This window comes from Ambystoma mexicanum, chromosome 13, assembly GCF_040938575.1.
Source record: "Ambystoma mexicanum isolate Mex_15411 chromosome 13, UKY_AmexF1_1, whole genome shotgun sequence".
Lineage (NCBI taxonomy): Eukaryota > Metazoa > Chordata > Amphibia > Caudata > Ambystomatidae > Ambystoma > Ambystoma mexicanum.
Window position 1 is genome coordinate 139,173,997 of NC_090938.1, and position 22,241 is coordinate 139,196,237.

Genomic DNA, 22,241 nt, shown 5'->3' on the forward strand with positions numbered 1-22,241 from the left:
TTGCATTTTTAAAAAGTGTTAGAATCAGCCTGTGTTTACCATGAATTTGTAAATGTATTTTTGTAAGTGTATTTTAGTGATGTAATTATGGTGCTAATAATGATGTATGCATTTGTTTTGTAATGTGTGAGCTATAACACACAATAAAAAAACAAAATACTTGACTTGCCCAAACGTCAAAACGCTTATCATCCCTATCTGGTGGGATGGTTGGGTTTGTAGTCTTTTTGGAAGTAGACGTTGCCGCCTGAACCTCCAGGCTTTTTGGTGTTGGGTGCTTTGACAAGTAGTTCAGGTCGCTGCTTGAAGGCCTGTACTTTTTGGTGAGGTTCTTATTCACCGCAGGACTTGATTCAGGAACCTCACAATTTGCCATTACCCTTTTTTGAAGGGCGACATGAAATGGAAGAACCGGATCCTTCTGTGGACCCTTGTCGAGAATGTCTGTTAAGTCTTCTTGCTTGAATAGTGGAGCAGATCTGCCTTTTTGAACCCGTTCTTTAGACTTGATGGTGTCGAAAACGAGGCCATTGTACTCGATTTCCCAGTTGTTTCTCACAAAACACCAAAGCGTGATGTATTTCCCGTTAGCTATCTCGGAAAAACCAAACTGAAGCCAACGGGTGCTGCGCGTGCTCTATATACCAACGATGACGTCAACCCCAAGATGGTGGCCCTCGAGGGACATCAAGCCGACCGCATCGACGACCAGCACCCTCTTTCCAAAACAAATTTCCGAAGCAGTTAAAGCTGGAAGGATATCTATCTATCTAAAGATGAGAAATACGTAGGAGGACACGACCCATTCGAAATTTTCTTTTTTTCTGTATTGCTGTTTTGCTTTCAGATTGTCACTGGTGTCAGAAATACAACCACAAGGTTTACCCTGCAAACATAACGCTTATTTTGGCTTCTCACTGTCTGTTACCTACCCCATATGCTTAGACCTGCCATGACTACTTACCCAACTTTGCGTGTGCTGTGAATCAATTCTGCATGTTGTGCTGTTCAAATCACCCAAAAATAGAAAATGAATAATTACTGGAGCTTGGCATCTGTGGAGAGATTTATATGGGAATACAGTGACAGCAGATCAGGATTATTAACTGCAACTGGGTACCTGAGGAGCGATATGCATGCACATAGAATGACAGCAGAGGGTGATTTATAACTCCACATCTGTAACAGTGAGGTGAGAGTTGGGCTGGCCTACAATAACAGAAAACATAAATATGTGATATCATCTACTCAGTACCTGTGGACGAAGCTAACTAGCATACTCTTAGTTCAGAGACCATCTATAGCTGCATCTTGGCCCCTGTGGTGATAGTTGGATGGCCTCAGATGTACAGTAACGGTAGAGGACCATATATAACTACAGGTGGGTATGTGTTGTGAGAGTTGGAGGGGCGTACTGTGACAAATGAGTTATCCCCAAATGCAGGTCATTACCTGTGGTGAGATTAAAACGGATGTAAAATTACCAAAAATGGGGCATCTATAACTGCCGCCCGGTACCAGTTGTGAGAGTTGGATGGTGTGACGAATCAACGGAATTCATCCCTTGTCCCCAAGGGGATCTACCCCCTGTTAGGCTATGGAGGTGAGTCTGTGTCGCAATACCCTCCATAGAGGTATAGGCAAGTGCGACCTCAACAGGAGAGACTCCCCCTTAGGAGACAAGGACTCCCATTCCCACGAGGACCTCCCTAAAGCTAGACATACCAGGAACTATGAAGTACCAAGACTGTGTTGAAGAAACTCCTAATAGATTTCGTTATCTTATGAAAAAAGAACATGTCCCTTTAAATCAGAATGTCCCATCCACTGGGATGAGTATGTAAATGAGCGTGCAAACAGGGGAATACATACGCGAGCCAGGGAAGGCCCCAAGCTATGTTAAGCCTGGAGAACATGATGTTGCAAAGCGGGATGTTAGAGCTACAGCGGACCCGAAGCAGAAGCAACCGACAGGTCAGGAGCACAGGAGAGGGTTGTGGCGAGACCTCAAAGGAGAAGTCATGGTGGACTGTGGGTCCTGAAACCATTGCAGATAACACCAGCATTAGAGGGTCATAGAGTGTCCGGTCGAGCAGCGAAGCACCAGGACACTGCAAGGAAATGAGACAGCGAGAGGAGAGAGACTCCAGAGAAGAGAGGTGACCAGCGGTCAAGGACCAGAGGAAGGTCCTTGAAGAAACGAGCTCCTGAGGATGTTTTCCTTCACGAACGAAGGTAACGGGAGATCAGGAAGCACTGGAGGCCCCAAGGAAATCATTATACCCCACAAGCAACTCGTCTCAGTAAAAGATATGAAACAGGGTTAACTAAGACGCCAATGAACTATAAATGTTGTGAAAGAAGAGAAAGAATTATTGAAAAGCTGAATAATGAGAGGGAACAGTGGAAAGGGGGAAACCAAGTCGATATTCTATACAAGAAGAATACAATACCAAAAAGAAAGAAAGACATAAGCCAGACTTTAGAGGAACTAGGCAATTGAGACACATAAAAAGTCAAGTAAACCAAAACAAGCTGAACTGTAAGTAACCAGGAGGGAACGCCTATCTGAGCAATAATACCTTCACAGGATACGCTGAGATCAACAGCCAAGAATATATATCTTACAAGAGATCCCCAAAAGGAATTCCCAAAGAGAAAAGAAACTCAATAGCCCAATTGACGAACTAAAGAGACTGAACCAGGAAGTCACTATTTGCAGATTGTGTATTAGGGGGAACTTTAAGACTAGTACTGGTAGTACCCCCAGGAGAAGGGAGTCATTCTACTGACCTAAGATAGATATCATAGTGGTAGTGTCAGTAGGGGTAGTTTTGGACAACTGACTTATTTTCTTTGGACCTTCACGACTGACTAACAAGCACCTTAGTAACTAACATAGGTTGGGATCACCCATAGTAATAGGGAAAGTTAGGGCTTATAGTTTTACTTTAATAAAATATCATACACCATGCCCTGAGAGAGTCCTTGTTTTTCTTCTGACTCGCCACAATGGATATACAATGACTACTGAGGGTGACCTTCTACTGACATTCAACACTAGAGTGGAATAGATTAACAATAATAACACAGGGACATATATAACTGCAGCTAAAGGAGTAGTCAACACACAGCTACAGTGGGTGGCAATATGTCACTGCAGTTTGGTGCCTGTGGGGAGAATTTGGCAATCAGAGAATTACAGTAGGGCATTCTTGTATTGCTGTTCACCATCTTCCATGAGGTTGACCGAGAATCAAATTGTAAAAACGGGCAACCTGTTACTGTGGTTGAGTAATTGAGGAAAGAGTTGGTCAAGCACAGAATTGCAGTAAGGGCAGCCTATTATTGAAGTCCAATACCTCTTGGGAGAAATGAACAGACACAGAATCGGAGTAAAGAGTGATCTGTTGCTGCCATTTGGAAGGTGGTGGGGTGGTTGAGGAATTGCAGTAGATGGGGATCAGCCACTAAGGTCCAGTACCCGTGGAGAGAGTTGTGGGCATAGAATTGCAGTAGAGGGCGATCTGTTACTGCAGTTCGGTACCTGCGGGGAGAGTTGGCTGGGTGTGGAAGCTCCTGGGCGTCCCAGAATCGCAGGCGAAGGCGGTCTTTACCTTTGCAGTGTCTGCCGTCTCCCGAATAGCCAGACTTACAGATGCATTTGTAGGACTTTGCCGTGTTCTGACAGATGGCATCGATGTGGCAATTATCTGTTCCTTCAACGCATTCATCCACATCTAGGAGAGAAAAAGCACGGTTAATATAAGCTCCCGAAACTGTATATGCAGAGAGTCAGCAACACATTTAAGAATAAAACTCGCCCAAACAAGGACATTCCTGATCACTTGAATCTGTACAAAGCCTTGTTCTTGCACATGTTCCTCCTTCTTTCAACCCTCTCCACTGCTTCCCCTTTTTAACTATTAGATGGCGTTAAAGTGCCACCTATAAACTAAAACGATTGCATTAAAGTACAGCTGGAGAGAAATGGCACATGAGGAGGGATGCAGACCTATTAGGTGTTTGGCTTTTTTCCCACCCATGGCTATGCTAATTTATGTGCCATTCCCATCCACTTCCTACCCATCCCCACCCAAAACATATCCTCCCGGATCTCTTTGAGCTAGCTTTATCAAGTTGGCAGTTGGTGAGCAGGTGCAAGTGGATTTAGGTGACGTGGCATAACCCCACCCACCTGTCGATCACTGCTAATCTTTTGGTGCATTCTTGTTTTGCCGCCCTTTTTGCCTACTTAAGCAGCCCTACAGCCTCTTTTCCTTTGCAGTTGGTGAGCTGGTGCAAGTGGGTCTAGGTAACCTGACCTAAGCCCCACCCACTTCTTAGCCCTACCTCTTCCTTTCAGTTCTTGACTTTTAGATCAAGGGTGTCTCTCACCCGGGTGTCTGAAGTGAAGGGTAGACGAAGAAAAGGGCAACTCCTGTTTGGACCTGTTCCAACCACGAGGACCCAGAGAACCTCTGCCCCTCTTAACATCAGGTAAGCTCCCTTCAATATGTGAAACACTAGAAAAAAGATCCAAGACTCAGCGCCCAGTTGTGTCGGTACGTCTTTTAATGAGTTGCCCTTTAAGTTGATAACACGTGTTTCCGCCTTCCCCGGGCTTTCTCAAATCAGGGCTGTTGTATTCTCAATTAGTTATAGTCCTCCTCTGTGGGAGTCAGTTTGTTAATTCTTAGCCTTTTGCTCTCGCGGTTAAATTACTGGTGTATTCCCATGATCGTGATTTTGTGCTTCGGTCATCCGCGTTGGCTTACTGCTGTGTGAGAACACAGCAGTAAGACAACGCGGAAGGCCAAAACATGTGTTATCAACTTAAAGGGCAACTCATTAAAACACGTACCGACACAACTGGGCGCTGAGTCCTGGATCTTTTTTCTAGTGTTTTTCATGGTTTATGACGGGTTTCCATTGGCTTTCCGTCAATCTAGTGAACTGCGGCCACAACAAAGCATTTACTCAAGGGGAAGTAGGGGCCTCCTACTCCCCTCTAACTGTTTGAATATACTCTACTCATGTGGAATAACAACATTACTACAATTATTGAATCGTAAGTCGCCAAACAGACCAGCTGTACCCATAAGCCTGACGTTGTGTATACCCTTCAATATGCGATTCACCCCTCTCTCCCATCAGCCCATTCCCACCATCACCACTCATCGCCAACCACCGACACTCACCAGTAACATCATGGACACAGCATTGCAGCAACCTCATCCATGTCACCATACACCCCATCACCACTCCATCATCCACGATTACACGAACATTGATGCTTGTCAATGTCCCACTCAGTAATTAACCATGGAGCTGACATCGCCAACCTCATCACCACACATGACTTGGATGCAATCTTCATTCCTGAGCACTGGATGACATACATCCACCTAGATGTCCTCACCCCGAACGGCTACAGAATTCTACAAAAAGACAGTTGAAACAAGATCGGCAGAGGCCTCGCCATCATTCACAAGGCATCATGGCTATGAACCCAACTGGATGTCGCCACAATTGGCTCTTTGGAAAGCTTATCCTGCCACTTCCTGCTCTCCCCAATAGACACAGTCACTTTTCATCTCATCTACAGACCACCCAAGTCCAACACCTCCTTCATCAAAGACTTCACAGACTTGACCACCACCACGTTTCTCACACATGCCAACAACATCTTCCTCCACAACTTCAACATCCTTGGCAACCCAGCAACCACGTCAATGAAGGAAGATCTCCACTGCCTACTCGACACACTGAACTTCACACAGAACACGAAAGAACCAACTCACAGGAAAGGTAATATCCTCGAATTCTTCATCACCACCCTCCATCACAGCTCTCCTATTCCGCTTGACTGGTCGGCTATCTGGCAATCCCCTTTGAGGATCAAAGCAAACCCATTGCAAACCAAGCATTCAAGCCTTCAGATTCCTCATGAACTTTCCACTGGATGCTCTCACAGAAGACCTCACCAAATGTCACCTCACATGTTCTGATGTCCCTCTGATGAACTAGGACTGCAACTTGCTTCTCCAAGAACTCAATACCACCCTCACAAACAAAATCAACCACCATGCCCCAGTGAAATGGCACACCCTCAAGCCTAAACCTTCAGCATCCTGATGCACTCATGAACTCAACCTGAACAAACCAACCATCAGACAACAAGAAAAGAATTGGCGAAAATCCTGCAGTGCATCCAACCTCGCCCTGCTCAAGGAATTCTGTGCTAGACACAGGCCATTGATCAACACGGCCAAGGTCAACTTTTACCAAAACAGCATAGCCAAGGCCAACAATTAAAGCAGAGACTTCTTCAGAGCCGTCAAGCACTCCATCAACCCTCTGCCCGACCCACCAGTAGCAAGCTCCATTGAAAGATCCACTGCAATCAATGATTTCTTCATCAAAAGGATCAACAAGATCTGCCAACACATAGACACCAACGCCACAAATGACAGCACACTACATATCCCATCTCGCAAAACCCCAACTAACTGGGCAGCTTTCAAGACACTAACTATGGAAGACCTCATTTCCACCTTAGCCTCAAGGCCACATCGTATGCAGACGACATCCTCCCTCCATCCGTACTAAAGACGCTTCCAACTAAAGCACTCCTCCCTTACCTGGCAATCATCAACAGCTCCCTAAATCAAGGAAACTTCCTCTCAACCCTCAAGACCAGACAAATCCTCCCACTTCTTAAGAAACCAATACTGAACCCTGATCTCAGCAACTACCGCCCCATCACTCATCTTCCCTTCCTAGGTAAGATCCTTGAGAAAACAGTAGCCACGCAACTCCTCCAACACATGAGGCCAATAACCTCCTTCATTCCTACCAATCTGGCTTCAGACCCAGATGCAGCACAGAAACGGCTACAATCAAGGTGATCGCCGATGATGGCATCCTTGTCTCCTAGTTCTGCTTGACCACTCAGCAGCATTTGACACAGTAGAACACCAAGCACTCCCTGACAATCTACATCACTGCTTGTGGATCAGTGAGATGATCTTCAGCTGGTTCAAATCCTACCTTGCAAATCACCAACAGTTTGTACAAAGGGATTCTTCCAGATCACCAACTCTTCCCATCACCCATGGAGTCCTGCAAGTACCTACCCTGTCCCCTGTGATCATCAATCTTTACATGCAACGCTCATAACCCTCCTTGCTCCGCACAGCATCCAAGGCCTGCCTCACATTGATCCAGTCCTGGATATCCAGTGCTTACCTGAAGCTCAAACCCTCCAAAACTGAATTCCTACTGCCGACCAACAACACTGAACACCCTGACATCCAGACCTATTTTTTTTTTATTTTGCATTTTTTAAAGCGCTCACACAGCCCGCGGGCATCAAGGCGCTGTTACAGGAATTGTTTTTGTTTTCGTTGTGAAATATTTTTTTTTTCTTAGTTGCGTATTTATAACGCGCATAAATTCCCAGAGGTTTCTAAGCGCGGACCCGGGGATCGAACCTGTGTTGCTTCGTGTCGTCTTGCTTCCAAGGCGAGAACGTTGCCACTGAGCTATCCTCCAGGGACCTCCAGACCTAGCTCTCTGCTATGAACCTCGAGGGATTCACACCCCAGCTGGCCATCTGTGCAAAGTCCCTTGGGTTCAACATCGACAGACACCTCACGCTCCAACATCACAGAACAAGGAGGACACAAATGGCATGGTACCAACTTTCGTTCCTGCAAAAAATCAAGCCCTTCATCCCAGAAAACAACTTCAGATCTACTGACCAAGCCTTGGTTTTCTCCCACCTAGATGGTGGCAATGCCATTTTGGAATGCCTTCCGGCGACTACCCTGGCACCCCTGAAATGTGTCATGCATGCTGCAGCAAGACTCTCAGCAAATTCGATGACCTCACCCCAACCCTCATTGAACTGAACTGGCTCCCACTGCAAGCCTGTATAATCTTCGAGTCCAGTTGCATCATCTACAAAGCCGCCATCCCAAAGTCCTGAAGCTACCTCACTGAGAATCTCAGCATCTCCGGAGGCCTGCGATCCACTAGCAGTAAGGAAATGTGCAGACTTGAATTACGACAGTGCAGGAAGGAAACAACCAGAATACAGGCCTTCTCTGTCTGTGCTCCAAGTCTCTGAAACCGGTAAGCTTGCCGGTACCGTTGTTTCCGGACCGGCAAACTACGAGTTCTGCGAGCGGGTGCCTTTTCGCCCGCCAGGTCTAACCTGGCGGGCGGAACGGCACCGGCTCGCAGACCTTGACAGATGCACCGGCAACATTCATGAATGGTGCCAGTGCATACGCCCTCCCCATTCCCATTGAGTCCAATGGGATTCAAATGGGAATGGGCAGTAATATTTTCCGGCGCCCGGGAATGGGCAATTACCGGTTTCGCCAGGGCTGTAATGCCCCGGTAATTGGCCATTCCCGGGCGGCAGAAAAAAATGACTCCGGCGGCAGCCGGGCCGTTTTTACCGGCACGACTACCGCCGGACTCATAATGAGGCCCAATATGTAGCATGAAGGCATGATTAGGAATAATGTCCGGATCAGGCAAGATTAGAAATACACAGATCAAACTGAATTAGCAAAAATCTATGTTATCAGATGGAATTAGAAATAATGATCCTCAGTCAACCCCATCCTGCAATCCCTCCATCCATCCCGATACCACAGAAATGCCTGTGTGGAACGGTTCTCTGGATCAATGTGGGCCGCCACTTTAATGACATACAGTAGGCGTCTATTTAATGGTTGTCGGGAAGGAGGCTATTGCTTCCTTTCACCAACGTCGCTGGTTCTCGGCCTGCACCCCCTGATTTGGAGGTGATGCTACCATTGGCATTGCTTGCTGTATCTTTTCCTCTGCCCTGCATCCAATCAAATCAATTTTGCCTTCACTAAAGCGAGCAGCAGAAACAGCTGCTTGAGTGAATGAAAATAAGAGGATGTTGGGGGCTGCAAGTAGCTTAACTAGGCCACTTATACATGGGATGCTGGTAGCCTCCTTGTACCTCCATTCCAGGCATCAGAGGTGGCTGTGCATTCATTGTGGCGTGGAGGGAATTCTTTTGGTGTATGTCTTAGGTCAGAAGAAGGACACAGACTCTGATTAGACATTCCACTCATGATTTTCGTCAAACACTTCCAAACAGCTGCCAAAAAACACACGCACACACAAGAGGAAACCTTGATGCAAGAACAAACGTCGTTGAAAGAGACACTTTACACACAAGCCTTATCCCCTTTGTCGGAAGCTTTACACTCACAACATCCATCTGATCCTGAATAGGTTGTATTCCCTTTAAAACATACACGAGAGCTGGTTCATGGACTAGGGAACTGTTTGAAGAGATGATGGATAAGGTATCTTCTTTTGTTACTTTCATGGAAAGATACCCATTGTGACAAAAGCCCATTGATTTAGTGGAGGGCCAGCCCCCATGTAAATCTCCCAGGTTACAAAAGGAGACCTCTACACAACCACAAGATGAGATGGTTCAAGTGGTTATAGATGACCAATGTCAAGAGGGTACAGATGATCAGCAAACTTTAGATAATTCATCTGATGATGACCCTGAGGATAATATCTGCGATGATCTGGATAAATATGTACTCCCGCCACCTGAAGATCAGGACCACCCACTAGCTGACTTACCTTTTCACAACCAAATTCTTTACAATAATGTAGTCAAAAATGCAGCAGATCATTGTAAGATCCAGACGCAAGAAACCCTACAAGGTATGGATTTTGTTGGTGAAATGGTAGATGAAAGAACATCAATAGTTCAATTTATTCCACTGCTCTAATAATAATAATGTCTTTCTTATATAGCGCTACACACCCATAGGTATCAGAGCGCTGAAATAACAGAAGACATTATTATTCCACAGAGTGATACTCATCAACATCCTACCCTCTCCTGCTAATCCTCCTTCCTCTCTCTGCACCTCCTTCACCATCGCGATGGATGTACCGCCTCCCTGTACCCCTCTATGGAAAACCTTCAAAGGTGGCAACCAGCTGCACTTTGCCACTCTAAACGCTTGTTCTGCTGTCAAACATTCCGCTGGCATCTGCCTCCTTCTTGAAAACTTTGATCTTGATGTACTTCTCTCCCTGAGACGTGGTTCAATACCAGCTCAGTTACTGCTTTTGACTCCCTTCTCCCTGATAGCTACAAAATCCTCTCCAAACACCGTCCCAACCAACCTGGTGGTGGAGTAGCCCTGATCTTCCCTGAGTGGGTCCCTAATACCCACCCAGCTCTATTCCTCCTTTGAAAGCCTTGCCTGCAAGCGTGGCGTCTCTCCACCTTTTTCTCTCACCCATGCCACTATCTACAGGCCCCCTGTCCCTCGGTCTTTACTCCTCTGAGAATGGGCTGACTTCACCTCCTCTCTTCTGTCCTCTACCTCTAAACTCCTCCTCCTTGGAGACTTCAATATCCACCTTGATTCCATTGTTCCTGCCTCTTTACTCTTCTGCGATCTCTGTACCTCTCTCTTTCTCACAATTATCCCCTCCGGCCCTACCCATTCTGCCGGACACACTCTTGAAGCCTTCATCCCCGCTGATCTCCAGTTCTCCAACCCTCACACTACTGCTCTCTCCTCGTCTGACCACTCTCTCCTCTCTTCTCATCTGGGACCTCTTGGCCCCCTGACCGAGCCTTCAACAGCACTGCCTGCTTCCTTCACGGTCACCAAACCGATGAAGCGAATGTCAGCTGCTGCACTTGCCTCCATCTTCATCCTCCTCCCTCCCCTCCTCTTGACTGTCCCACTGATTCTGTCCTTGCCAATCCTCATCTTGCTATCACTAATACTTTCGACATTCTTGCCCCTGTCATGGGGATCCGCCTGAAACCTGCCTCCAAACATAACATCTGGAACGACTCCAATCTAGCAGCTCCAAAACGCAAGCGCAGAGTTGCTGAATGGAAGTGACATACCTCAGGCTCATCCTCTGACAAACTGGTCTGTCGCCTACTCCAAAGACAATACTGTCTTTCCATTCGCTCCAAGAAAGGGACCACATCCAGGCCCGTAACTCTGGAGCGTCTAACAACATGGCTGAACTTTTAAAAATCTGCAAGGAACTAGCAAATCAATCTGCAGTCTCCACCTCACCTCTTCCCTCCCAGGCCCTCTATACTTTTTTTTTACTGCACTGGTGTCCCATTTCACCTCCAAAACTCAGAATATTCTGACCTCTCTCTCCTCCTACCCTCCTTCCATACCTCACCCTGTCCCCCTGCCTCCCTTGGCCTCTCTTCCACCCCCACCGCACTCTCCTCCTTCTCACCTATCACATTGGATGAGATCTCTAGAGAAGTCCACTCTATGAAAGTCTCTTCCGAACAGGTTTCTTCCTGTTCTTCCAGAACCTTTCAGGACCACATCTCCTTCTCGCTCTGGCTCTCGCTGACTTCTGCAACCACTGCTAGCATCCAGCTATTTCTCTTTTTCTCTCAAGCACTCCCTTGTGCAACCACTCCTAAATAAGCCTTCAGCCGGCCACTCGTGTCCGTCCAACTATCGCCCTATCTCTACTACAACCTTTCTCTGGGAAACTCCTGGAGAAGTTTGTCTTCCCCCCAACCGACCTAACACACCATACTCACTGGCTGTTTATACTGCCGTCAATCTGGATTCAGAGAATCTAGAGGCATGGAAACTGCTCTCCTGAACACGTCTGAAGAACTGCTCGCAAATCTTGACTCTAACTCTCCTGCTGTTCTCATTCTCCTTGGCCTCTCTTCCGCCTTTGAAACAGTCAACCATTCTATCCTCATAAAGCAGCTTCAACATACTCTTGGCATCTCAAACCGGGCACTGGACTGGATGACCTCCTTCCTCACTGACTGCCCCTCCCAGGTGCTACTGGGTTCCTTCTCCCCCACTACAACTCTCTCTACATGTGGTGCTCCCCAGTGCTCTGTCCTCTCGCCCTGGCTCTTCAACATCTACCTTGCACCTCTTGCTCACCTGATCTATGCCTTCTCTCCTAATTTCGAGTGTTATGCAAATGAGACACCGCTCCTCTCCAAGCTCCCCTCCTCCTCCTCTTCCTCCTCCTCCACCATCATCCTGGACTGCCTGTCTGCTATCCAGTCCTGGTGCACCTGCAACGATCTCGGTCTTAATGCTAGCTATCGGGACTCATACTCCCCGTTTCCCTCCTGCACTCTTGCTGTCCTCTATGGGCTCTCCCCCTTCTCCTTCCACTGCAGTCAGAAACCTAGGGGTCATCTTCGATTCCTCTCTCTCCTTCACTCCTCACATCTTGGACCTTGCCAAGAAGGCCCACTTTCAACTTCACCTCCTTAGAAGCACTCTCTCTTTCCTCACCTTCTCCCAGAAGCTGAATATCACTAGAGCTCTGGTCTTCTCCAGGCTGGATTATTGCAACAGCCTCTTTCTCAACCTACCTCTTTCTTCCCTATGCCCTCTTCAACTAATCCAGAATAAGGCTGCAAGACTTATCCTTGGCCTCAAGCCTAGGGATCGTATCGCTCCAGCCCTAAGATCTCTCCACTGGCTCCCGGTTGCTGCAAGGATCAAATTCAAGACCCTTTGCATCATTTTACTCGTTTTTGGTTACTAGGCAGGGATCTGGGATTCAAACCTCTGTTGCTCTTTGTTGTATTGCTTCCAAGTTCAGCACGCTGCCCCTGTGCTATCCTCCGTTCACAATCATCCAATTATCCATAAGGCTGTCTGGGGCCTGGGACCATGCTACCTGCAACTCTCTCTCACTAAATACTCTCCCTCCAGATCCCTTTGATCTTCTTGCTTCAATTTTCTGCTGGTCAAATGCTTCTCCAAGCAAGAGCTGGGGGCAGATCTCTCTCTTCGGCTGGCTCCCTCCTCTGGAACAGCCTCCCTCTCCGTCTCCGTCTTGAAACGAATCACATCAAGTTCCGCAAACAACTCAAAGACCTTTCTCTTCTCCTTCTCTCTCACTCTCCCTCCCATGCAAACTATCCCCACAGCCACTGAGACTGGTGGCCCGGTCCCTCAAGAGCCCAATAGGGTGCTGGCTGTTTGCCCACTCGCCACCAGCTACCACCCCCCGCACTATCCTCTGGCCTACACCTGCCAGGCAGTTGTCTCAGCCCTGCACTCGATGGGCGTTGACTCCCCCTTGACTTGGGATGCCTCTGCCCATGCTCTTACCTGTTGCCTCCCCAACAGGCACCTCTGGCACTTCCCCACCCTTCAGGCGCCCGTTAGCACTTCCTCCCGCCTCCCACCCCCCTTCTTCTCTCTGCACTTGTACTTTCTGAATGTCAGAAGGCCTAGTAGGACCGCTGTTGTCTGTTCTATTTTCTTATTTATTCATTGTTATTTCCATTGTTTATTTTCTCCCTTGTCCGCTGCCCTTTGCCTAGTGGTGTTTTGAAACTCTGGGCCTCATTACATGTGTGCCGGTCCAGAAACAACAGCGCCGGTAAGCCTACCGGCACTGTTGTTTCCGCACCGGCACACTATGGGTTTGCCTGCCAGAAGCCGCTGTGCCCGACAGGGCAGACCCTGCCAGATACAGCGGCCACAGTAGGCAAGCCATCACGGAAGCACCCGCACTGTTATTAACGGTGCCGGTCTTTCCGTGGTCCCCACTCCCATGGAGTCCTATGGGACTCCACGGGAATGGGGAATTACAAATTACTGGTGCCTTACTTTCCAGAAGACTGGGGTTGTAATCCCCTGGTAGCACAGGCAGGGTTACCACCTGACTTGTAATGAGGCGCTCTGTCTTGTATAAGCACCATATAAGTAACCAATAAATAAATAAAATTGAAATAAAATAATAGTACTCTTCTATCCAGCTTCAACACAGCACTATGGGACATTGTACAGAGTCAACGAGACTCTTTCCCAGAACCCCTATGACCTAAAATCTCAAAGACTGTGTTTGAAGGCAAACAGGTTGCCAATAACATTATTAAGGGCAATTTAGATGAAGCAGATATTGCAGGCAGAATTGTGGCCGAGGGCACTGTGTTAAAACACCATGCTTGACGCGTCAGTCAGGCTTTAAGCTTGAAACACAAGATTTTATTTTATTTAACCTTTTATTGTTCCGATATTCAGACCTCTATGTGCTAGGGTCAGAAGGAAAGATAGTACTTCCGGAATAGAACATAGAAAAGGATCGACATTCTTTTTCCAACAGCAACGGTATAGAGACTTTGTTGCTGGCCTTCTTGCCGAAAGCAACACCTCCATAACATCATCTGGAAGGTTCCAATTCCTGTATCTCAGCCTTTCAGATACCAAGCATGAAGGTTGAGTGTTCTGAACTCTGGGTGGAGAACCTGACCTTCCATTTGAGAGAGAAGGTTCTCTCTCTGAGGAAGATGTACTGGAGGACAGATGGACATATCTAGAAGGTCCGGATACCACGTTCTCCTGGCCCAATCCGGGGCAATTAGGATCATGCGGTTCCCGAAGCGTCTCAGCCTCCTGATGACCTGAGGAATGATGGGAATCGGAGGGAATGCGTACAATATTGGGAAATTCCACTCCACCACGAACGCATCCCCCAGGGCTCCTCTCGGGGGAAATTCCCTTGAGCAATACCTTTCGCATTTTCGGTTGGTACTGGTTGCGAATAGGTCTACCTGGGGGGTTCCCCAAAGGGCGAAGATCTCTTGAATGACTTCCTGGGCCAGTTCCCATTCATGGGACACCGTGCTCTGCCTGCTCAGAGATCGGCCGTCATATTCTCTTCCCCGGCTAGATGAATTACCGTTAAAGAGATTCCTTCCTGAATCGCCCAATACCAGAGCTGCATTGCCTCTCTGCACAGGGGTAGTGACCCCACGCCTCCTCTTTTGTTTAGGTAGTGCATGGCCACTGTGTTGTCCGTCATTATCAGGACATTCTTTCCCCTGACAGATGGCAGGAAGGCCTTCAGCGCTAGTCTGATTGCCTTCAGCTCTAAAAGGTTGATATGTAGTTTGGACTCTGATGGAGACCAACGACCGTTGATTGTCAAATCGTTGGCATGAGCTCCCCACCCCAGGAGTGAGGCGTCCGTCACTAATGTGATCTACGCCCATGGTTGCCAAAAAGGTTCTCCTTTTAGGATGTTCTCTGTACAGGTCCACCATAGAAGGTCTTGTCTGACCTTGTTCGGAATCTGAAGAAGATCCGTCATTTGACCCGAGAACTGGGACCACTGAGTCTTTAGAGCCCATTGAAGGGATCTCATCCTCAAGCGTGCCTCTGGCACCAGGAAGATGCAGGATGCCATGAGGCCGAGCAACCTTAAAAAGTCGTAAGCCTGGAGATTTTGGGCATTTTGGAATTTGGAAACCATCTGAAGAATGTCTTGAGCCCTCGTCTTGGGAGGCGAGCTCTTTCCCAAGAATGTGTCTAGTACAGCCCCTATGTACTGAAGCTGTTGGGAAGGTGTCATTTGTAACTTCTTGAAATTGAGGGAGAAGCCCAGTTTGTGGAGGAAGTGGCAGGTGACTTTCAGATGATCCAGAGCTTGTTCGGCAGAACGCGCTCTGATCAACCAATCGTCCAGCTAGGGGTAGACATGAATCCCCCCTCTCCTGAGGTGCGCTGCCACCACTACCATTAACTTGGTGAAGACCCTCGGGGCAGAGGTCAACCCGAATGGCAGGACTCGAAACTGATAGTGTGAGTCGTCAACTACGAACCTCAGGTATTTTCTGTGTTTGAGATGAATTGGCACATGAAAATAAGCATCCTGGAGGTCCAATGACACCAACCAGTCCTGAAGTTGAAGGGCCTGAAGGATCTGAGAAAGGGTAACCATCTTGAATTTGTCCTTCCTGAGGAACTTGTTCAAGTTTCTTAAGTCGAAGATGGGTCTCAGTCCTCTGTCCTTTTTGGGGATCAAAAAATACGGGGAGTACCATCCCTTGTTCCTCTCCGCTGCAGCTACTAGTTCTATGGCTCCTTTCTCCAGCAGGGTTAGAACTTCCTGCTGTAGGAGCGGGTTTGAAGACTTCAACGGGTGTCTCCCTGGTGGATTGCTTTGAGGTTGCTTTAGAAAAGGAAGGCAGTAGCCTTGGGCTATTATTTCTAGAGCCCAAACATCTGAAGTAATGGCTCGCCATTCTTGCAGATGCTGTGACAGCCTGCCTCCTACAGGTGTTTTGTGGTGCAAGTCCTCAAAGTGGTTTTGTGGCGGATGTTGCAGCCACTGCTGGCAGAGAGGCTGCAGCTGGAGCTGGCTTAGCACGTTTTCCTCGTCCACCGCGAGTGGCCTTTCTTTGGCCCCTTTGACTGGCCATTCCTCTCGCCTTTCCATATGAGGTGTAATAACGATAGGATCGTCCCCTCCATGATTGCCCTTGTGCACGAAAAGGCTGAGGTTGCCTAATAGCAGCTCCTAAAGATTTGGCCGCTGCTTTTGCGGTCTGCAACCTCTCAAGGCTCTTGTCAGCCTTGTTGCCAAAAAGGTGAGACCCGTCAAAAGGCATGTTCAGAAGGCGGTTCTGTACGTCCGGTGCAAAACCCGACTTCCGTAACCACGCAAACCTGCGCATTACTGTGCTAGTGCCCATGGACCTGCTTACACTATCCGCAGTGTCCAACCCAGATTGAAGGAATTCCTGCATGGCTTCCTTTCCATCTCTAACGATGGCTAGGAAACCTTCCCTTTCTTCCCCTTCTGGTATGTGCTCTGCCGCCATTGCGATGCACTCCCAAAGAGTGTACGAACATTTTGCCAAGGCACATGTGGAGTTGGCACATTTTAATGCCATGCTCCCGGCTGAAAATACCTTCCGTGCCCAAACATCCACACGCTTATCGTCCCTGTCTGGAGGGATAGACAGGTACGCAAGTTTGTTGGAAGCTGTGGCTGCCTGTATGACCAGACTCTTGGGAGTTGGATGTTTTGACAGATAGCCGGGGTCGCTACTGGCTGGGCGGTATTTTGATGCGAGGGACTTATTTACCGGAGGAATAGAATCCGGAGTTTCCCAATTCCTGGCCACCCTGTTTTGCAAGGCTAAATGAAAAGGTAGTACTGGGTCTTCAGTGGGACCATGTTCCAATATGTCTGTTAAATCGTCTTGGATGAACTGGGCTGGTGGTCTAGCCCATCCCAAGTAAACTACCACCTTGGTCATTAACTGACGGTAAGATGGACTGGCATGCTCTCCTGGATCTGGTCTACCAAATTCAAAAAATTAGGGCTCCTGGTTGGGAGCCTATTCTACCCAGGAGGGTTACTAGGAAACAAAAGTTACAATTGAATAGGTCCAAGAAAAAGAAAAAAAAAGTGCTCACAGAATACTCCTGATTTTTTTCAACCTATGCGTAAAGAAAGAATTACTTATCCATACTCTGTGTAGAATCAATCTTGTTCTTTACCTAGAGTTGTACAGTTCAACATAAAATAGACACTCAAGAGATAACATCAAAAACGGTATTTGGCCAGAAGTACAGAAACTATTTACAACACACGAAACCAAACGTTTCTTGGCACAACAACAACTGTGTGTGTGTAAGACAAACTCAACCTCAGGTGTTGTTTGCCATGAAGGTCACATAAAACTAGCAAACACATAAACAATTCGACATTTGTGACATCACATATAAATTTCAAGGACACAAATAGTTTTCTCTGTGTTAGGCAGCGTGAATATACTGCAGTTGGGGGTAATGCGTCTACACCACGGTGTTTCAGCCGTTTCTAGGTTAGCTTGATGTGCCACATCTGGTATACGGCCTTCATCAGGACGGGGGTCTGTACTGTATGATGTCTGTGCTGCAGGGGAAAGGGAGACTGTTGTCAGGGGAGTATTCAAGCACCAATTATTTAAAGAAAGGAATGAATCATGCACTGTGTAGTATCAAAAACACACACAGCTTACCTATGGGTATATTAATTCCACAGGTTCTGTTGCTGGGAGATACACTAGCCACACGGGCTGGTCTCTATATGATCCTGTTTTCAAAAAACAGAAAAAACTGGATTTCTAATTAATGTTAGTATCACCTTAAAAGTGGTTCAATGAAGCTTGACCAAAACAGGTTCTTTTTGATGGTCCTCTAGATCAATTGACTCAGTGGTCCAAAGGTGGTGACACCTCGTTAAACATCCTGGCACACTAGACAGTGTGCCGTGTTTTGCCTTCAAAAAGAACAAGTATCTAAAGGATGCATTGGTGCACACGTTCATAGAACCACCTCCACAGGTACCGAACACGCTCTGGAATTTACCTCTGTTAGTTGGGCACCACAAATGTGAACACTGTGTTGCCTATCCTCTGACCTTACAGAAAACATCTTTTGAACATGATAAAGTGAAATGGACAATGCAAGATTTCACCAACTGCAACACGAAGGGGGTTATATATATCATACAATGCCCCTGCGGTCTCATTTATGTGGGGAAAACAATACGCGCCATCAAAATGTGTATTTCAGAACATCGCTCCTGCATTAGGAATAAGGTAGTGGACAAGCCCCTAGTGGAACATTTCATCCACAAGAACCATAAGGACACTGATTTAAGATGGTTTGTCCTTCAAAAGGTAAAACCAGCTAAATGTGGTGGTGACCTGAACAAAACACTAACACAACTAGAACAATGCTGGGTCCATAAACTCAACACTGTACAGGTTGGGCTCAACGTTTCAGTTGAGTGGAAATCTTTCCTATGAGACCTACAACAAATATCTATTTATGTTCCCTTTTACACCTCACTAACCTTAGTGTGTTCTCTCAACTGTTGCCATCAGCTATGGGGAGATAACAGAACTGTGGTCGTATAATATGTGTACATTAAACTCTGTCTATCTCACCATAGAAATCTAAACTACCCCTCACATTGGTACACTGTGGGAGCAATAACAGAGTTACATGATGTACTATCACTTTCTGAATAATCTATTATGAGAGGTCTTTACAACACATTTGTGTAGATTGCTATCTTAAACATAACCAAATGTACAATGTTAACCAAACATGCATAGTCTGTATCAAGCCATGTATGTAGCTCATAGGCCTTCCTGATGTGCTCAGGACACAATGTCAACTAAATATGCATACTTGTATCAAGCCATATATATATCTATGCAACTATACACCAATGGTGGGGACTGTGTATTTACACTCAGGTGCTACACACTACAGTGACGTACAACTAAAATGACCAGGTACACGAGTCAGACATGGTTATTCAGTCAAACCCACAATTACTCTGTTCGATGAGGTCTCTCCCACCCCCAGTATTGAAAGTTGGGACAGCAAGACGTGTCCTGGACCTTTAACCACATCTGTAGATCCAAACCCAGCATTTTTTGCCTGATCCTCCACGCATCACCATATACGATCGGTTGCCATAGCAACTACACATAAACATTGGGTTCTAAATTACTCATTTATAACTCCTTAGCTATGGGGTAAATTGTAAATACTTTCGTTTTTTGTTTCGAGCCGCGATTGAGCAGATATTGTCGCTCGTTTCGCAATCGGCGGTTTATGATCCCCATCTAAGATGGCCGCCGTATAAAAGGACACAGAGACCTAGCAACAGCTTTACTAATGCTTCAGCCAGGCCTCAGTGAACCATTCAATGACTCAGCGTTCTGAGGCCACTCGCACGCTCTAGCAGCAGACGGCGTGCAGGCTCTGCAGACAGTCAGGTCATTCTGCACATCGCGCTCCCGGCACACGTACAGAATTGTGAGTTTTGTCATGCTAGCAATAGTAATCGGATGCCCTCGCTCCCTCTAGGTTTTTCCTGCGCGGCCATTTGAGATAACAAAGCAACCAGGCTGACATTAGAGTGATTTTTCACCTTCGTTTGAGAGGTAAGATTCCTTTCATGTAAATAGTGCCTGTTTTGGTCAAGCTTCATTGAACCACTTTTAAGGTGATACTAACATTAATTAGAAACCCCGTTTTTTCTGTTTTTTGAAAACAGGATCATATAGAGACCAGCCTGTGTGGCTAGTGTATCTCCCAACAACAGAACCTGTGGAATTAATATACCCATAGGTAAGCTGTGTGTGTTTTTGATACTACACAGTGCATGATTCATTCCTTTCTTTAAATAATTGGTGCGTGAATACTCCCCTGACAACAGTCTCCCTTTCCCCTACAGCACAGACATCATACAGTACAGACCCCCGTCCTGATGAAGTTCTGTATACCAGATGTGGCACATCAAGCCCACTTAGAAACGGCTGAAACATCGTGGTGTAGACGCATTACCCCCAACTGCAGTATATTCACGCTGCTTAACACAGAGAAAACTATTTGTGTCCTCGAAATTTATATGTGATGTTACAAATGTCGAATTGTTTATGTGTTTGCTAGTTTTATGTGAACTTCATGGCAAATGACACCTGAGGTTGAGTTTATCTTACACACACAAAGTTGTTGTTGTGCCAAGAAACTTTTGGTTTCATGTGTTGTAAATAGTTTCTGTACTTCCGGCCAAACACCGTTTTTGATGTCATCTCTTGAGTGTCTATTTTATGTTGAACTGTACAACTCTAGATAAAGAACAAGATTGATTCTACACAGAGTATGAATAAGTAATTCTTTCTTTACGTAGAGGTTGAAAACAATCAGGAGTATTCTGTCAGCACTTTTTTTCTTGGACCTATTCAATTGTAACTTTTGTTTTCTGGTCTACCAAAGTAATTCTCAGGAGAAGTGTCAATGCCACTTGCATTATGTAAAGACTCCACCAAATCCCTCATTCAAGCATTCTGGGACATTTAGGGTGCCATATTCCAATCCAAAAGGTACATTTTCCTCATCGGATATCTCCTGTTCCTCAAAAATTGAGGTCCAGGATTTGAAAAACTCCTTTCTAGGGAGAGACTTGAAAACCTTCTATGGGAGAGGAGGAGGAAGAGGTGTAGTACCAGACTCTGAAGAAATGACATGTTTTGTAACTTTCTCCTTCTCTTTTTCTGGTTTCCCTGGCCTGGCTGGAGCCTTTGGCGCCGAGGGTTTCGGCGTCGACGTCGATAAAGACGTCGACGGCGTCGACGACATAGTGGTCGTCGACAGGGTTTGCTTCGAGGGCGTCGAGGCAGTCTTCGACGATTTTCCCTTCGAGGTGTGATAGGTCTCGGACGGCGTCGGTGACCTTGAGCGGTCGACTCGACTCGAGGGTTTATCGCTCGGCGTCCTGGACGGTTCCCTATCCTTCCTTTTACGATCACCCGGGCTCGAGGGCGTGCGAGTGTCGGAGCGATGACACTCCCGGCTGGCTTCCGAAGAAGGCGCTGACTGAGGCTTCGCCTTCTCAAACACCTCCATCATTTTGACCCTGAATGCTTCCCACTCTTCGGGAGACGAATGTTTCGTGGGGCATTTCATCCTTTTCGGAGACTCGTCTGACGACGAGGTGGAGGGAGACCTGTGGCGTCGTTTCTTCTATTTTTTTGACAAAGACGACGAGCGATGAGAATCGCTTCGGGATCTAGATCGATGCCTTTGCGTCGAGGAGATTTCTCCTCATGGGGTCTCGACTCGACGCTAGAGGCTTTTCGATCCTTCCGACCTACCTGTAGCTTTCCTCTCCTTTCACGCAAGGCCTTCCCCATCATCGCCTGACACTTCGAACAGGCCTCCATGTCGTGGCCTTATCCGAGGCACCACAAACACTCGCGGTGCGGGTCCGTGATCGACATTTTTGAGCCGCACGACTTGCATTTCTTGAAACCCGATCTCGGGGTCGTGGTCGGCGTCGATGACGAGGACATATTTCTTATTTATATTATATTTCTTCACAGAACTCAAGGCGCTTGTGGTATTTACTAAAGACTCAAAGACTCATCTGGGACTAGGTGAGAGAGCTAACAGTGGCAGACCGCCAGCAGTTCATTGTGTTCTTTTGGGAAAGGAGGAGTATTTACAGGGTCTAATCTGCCTCTGACTGTCGAGCAAGTACCAACGCTAAACCTAAACAAGGACGTATTGCAGGGGGTGGTGACTGCGGGCCTTAGTGCCTTTGAACCACCTCACATATCCCCCACTCCATCCCTTCTCCTCCCTTCCCCCCTCCCTTTCCCTTCCCGTCCACTTATTTCTTTTGCACTAAGGGACGTCACCAGGAAATGACGAAGCCTGTGAACCAACGTAGACCGGGATGCTGAGCGGACCAACAAAAACGGATAAATGCATCCGCAGTCTGACAAGTCTTTCAAAAAATGGTGCACCCATTATTAAAATCGGGAAAGTCACAAATGAGTTAGACCAGTTATCTAAGCCTATATTGGGCCC

The 22,241-nt window shown here is 47.0% G+C and overlaps 1 protein-coding gene across 7 annotated transcripts in view; it reads right to left on the bottom strand.

Annotated features, from left to right (window-relative positions):
* Nucleotides 1–22,241, bottom strand: part of SCUBE3 (signal peptide, CUB domain and EGF like domain containing 3) — a 785,923-nt gene that overhangs the window by 557,235 nt on the left and 206,447 nt on the right. For 6 of the 7 annotated variants that reach the window (XM_069633481.1, XM_069633476.1, XM_069633480.1 and 3 more), the window contains exon 2: nt 3,618–3,740. In XM_069633481.1, the coding sequence (XP_069489582.1) occupies nt 3,618–3,740 (123 nt within the window). Of the gene's footprint in view, nt 1–3,547; nt 3,741–22,241 lie in introns of all 7 variants that reach the window. The other variant, XM_069633477.1, reaches the window with a different exon arrangement.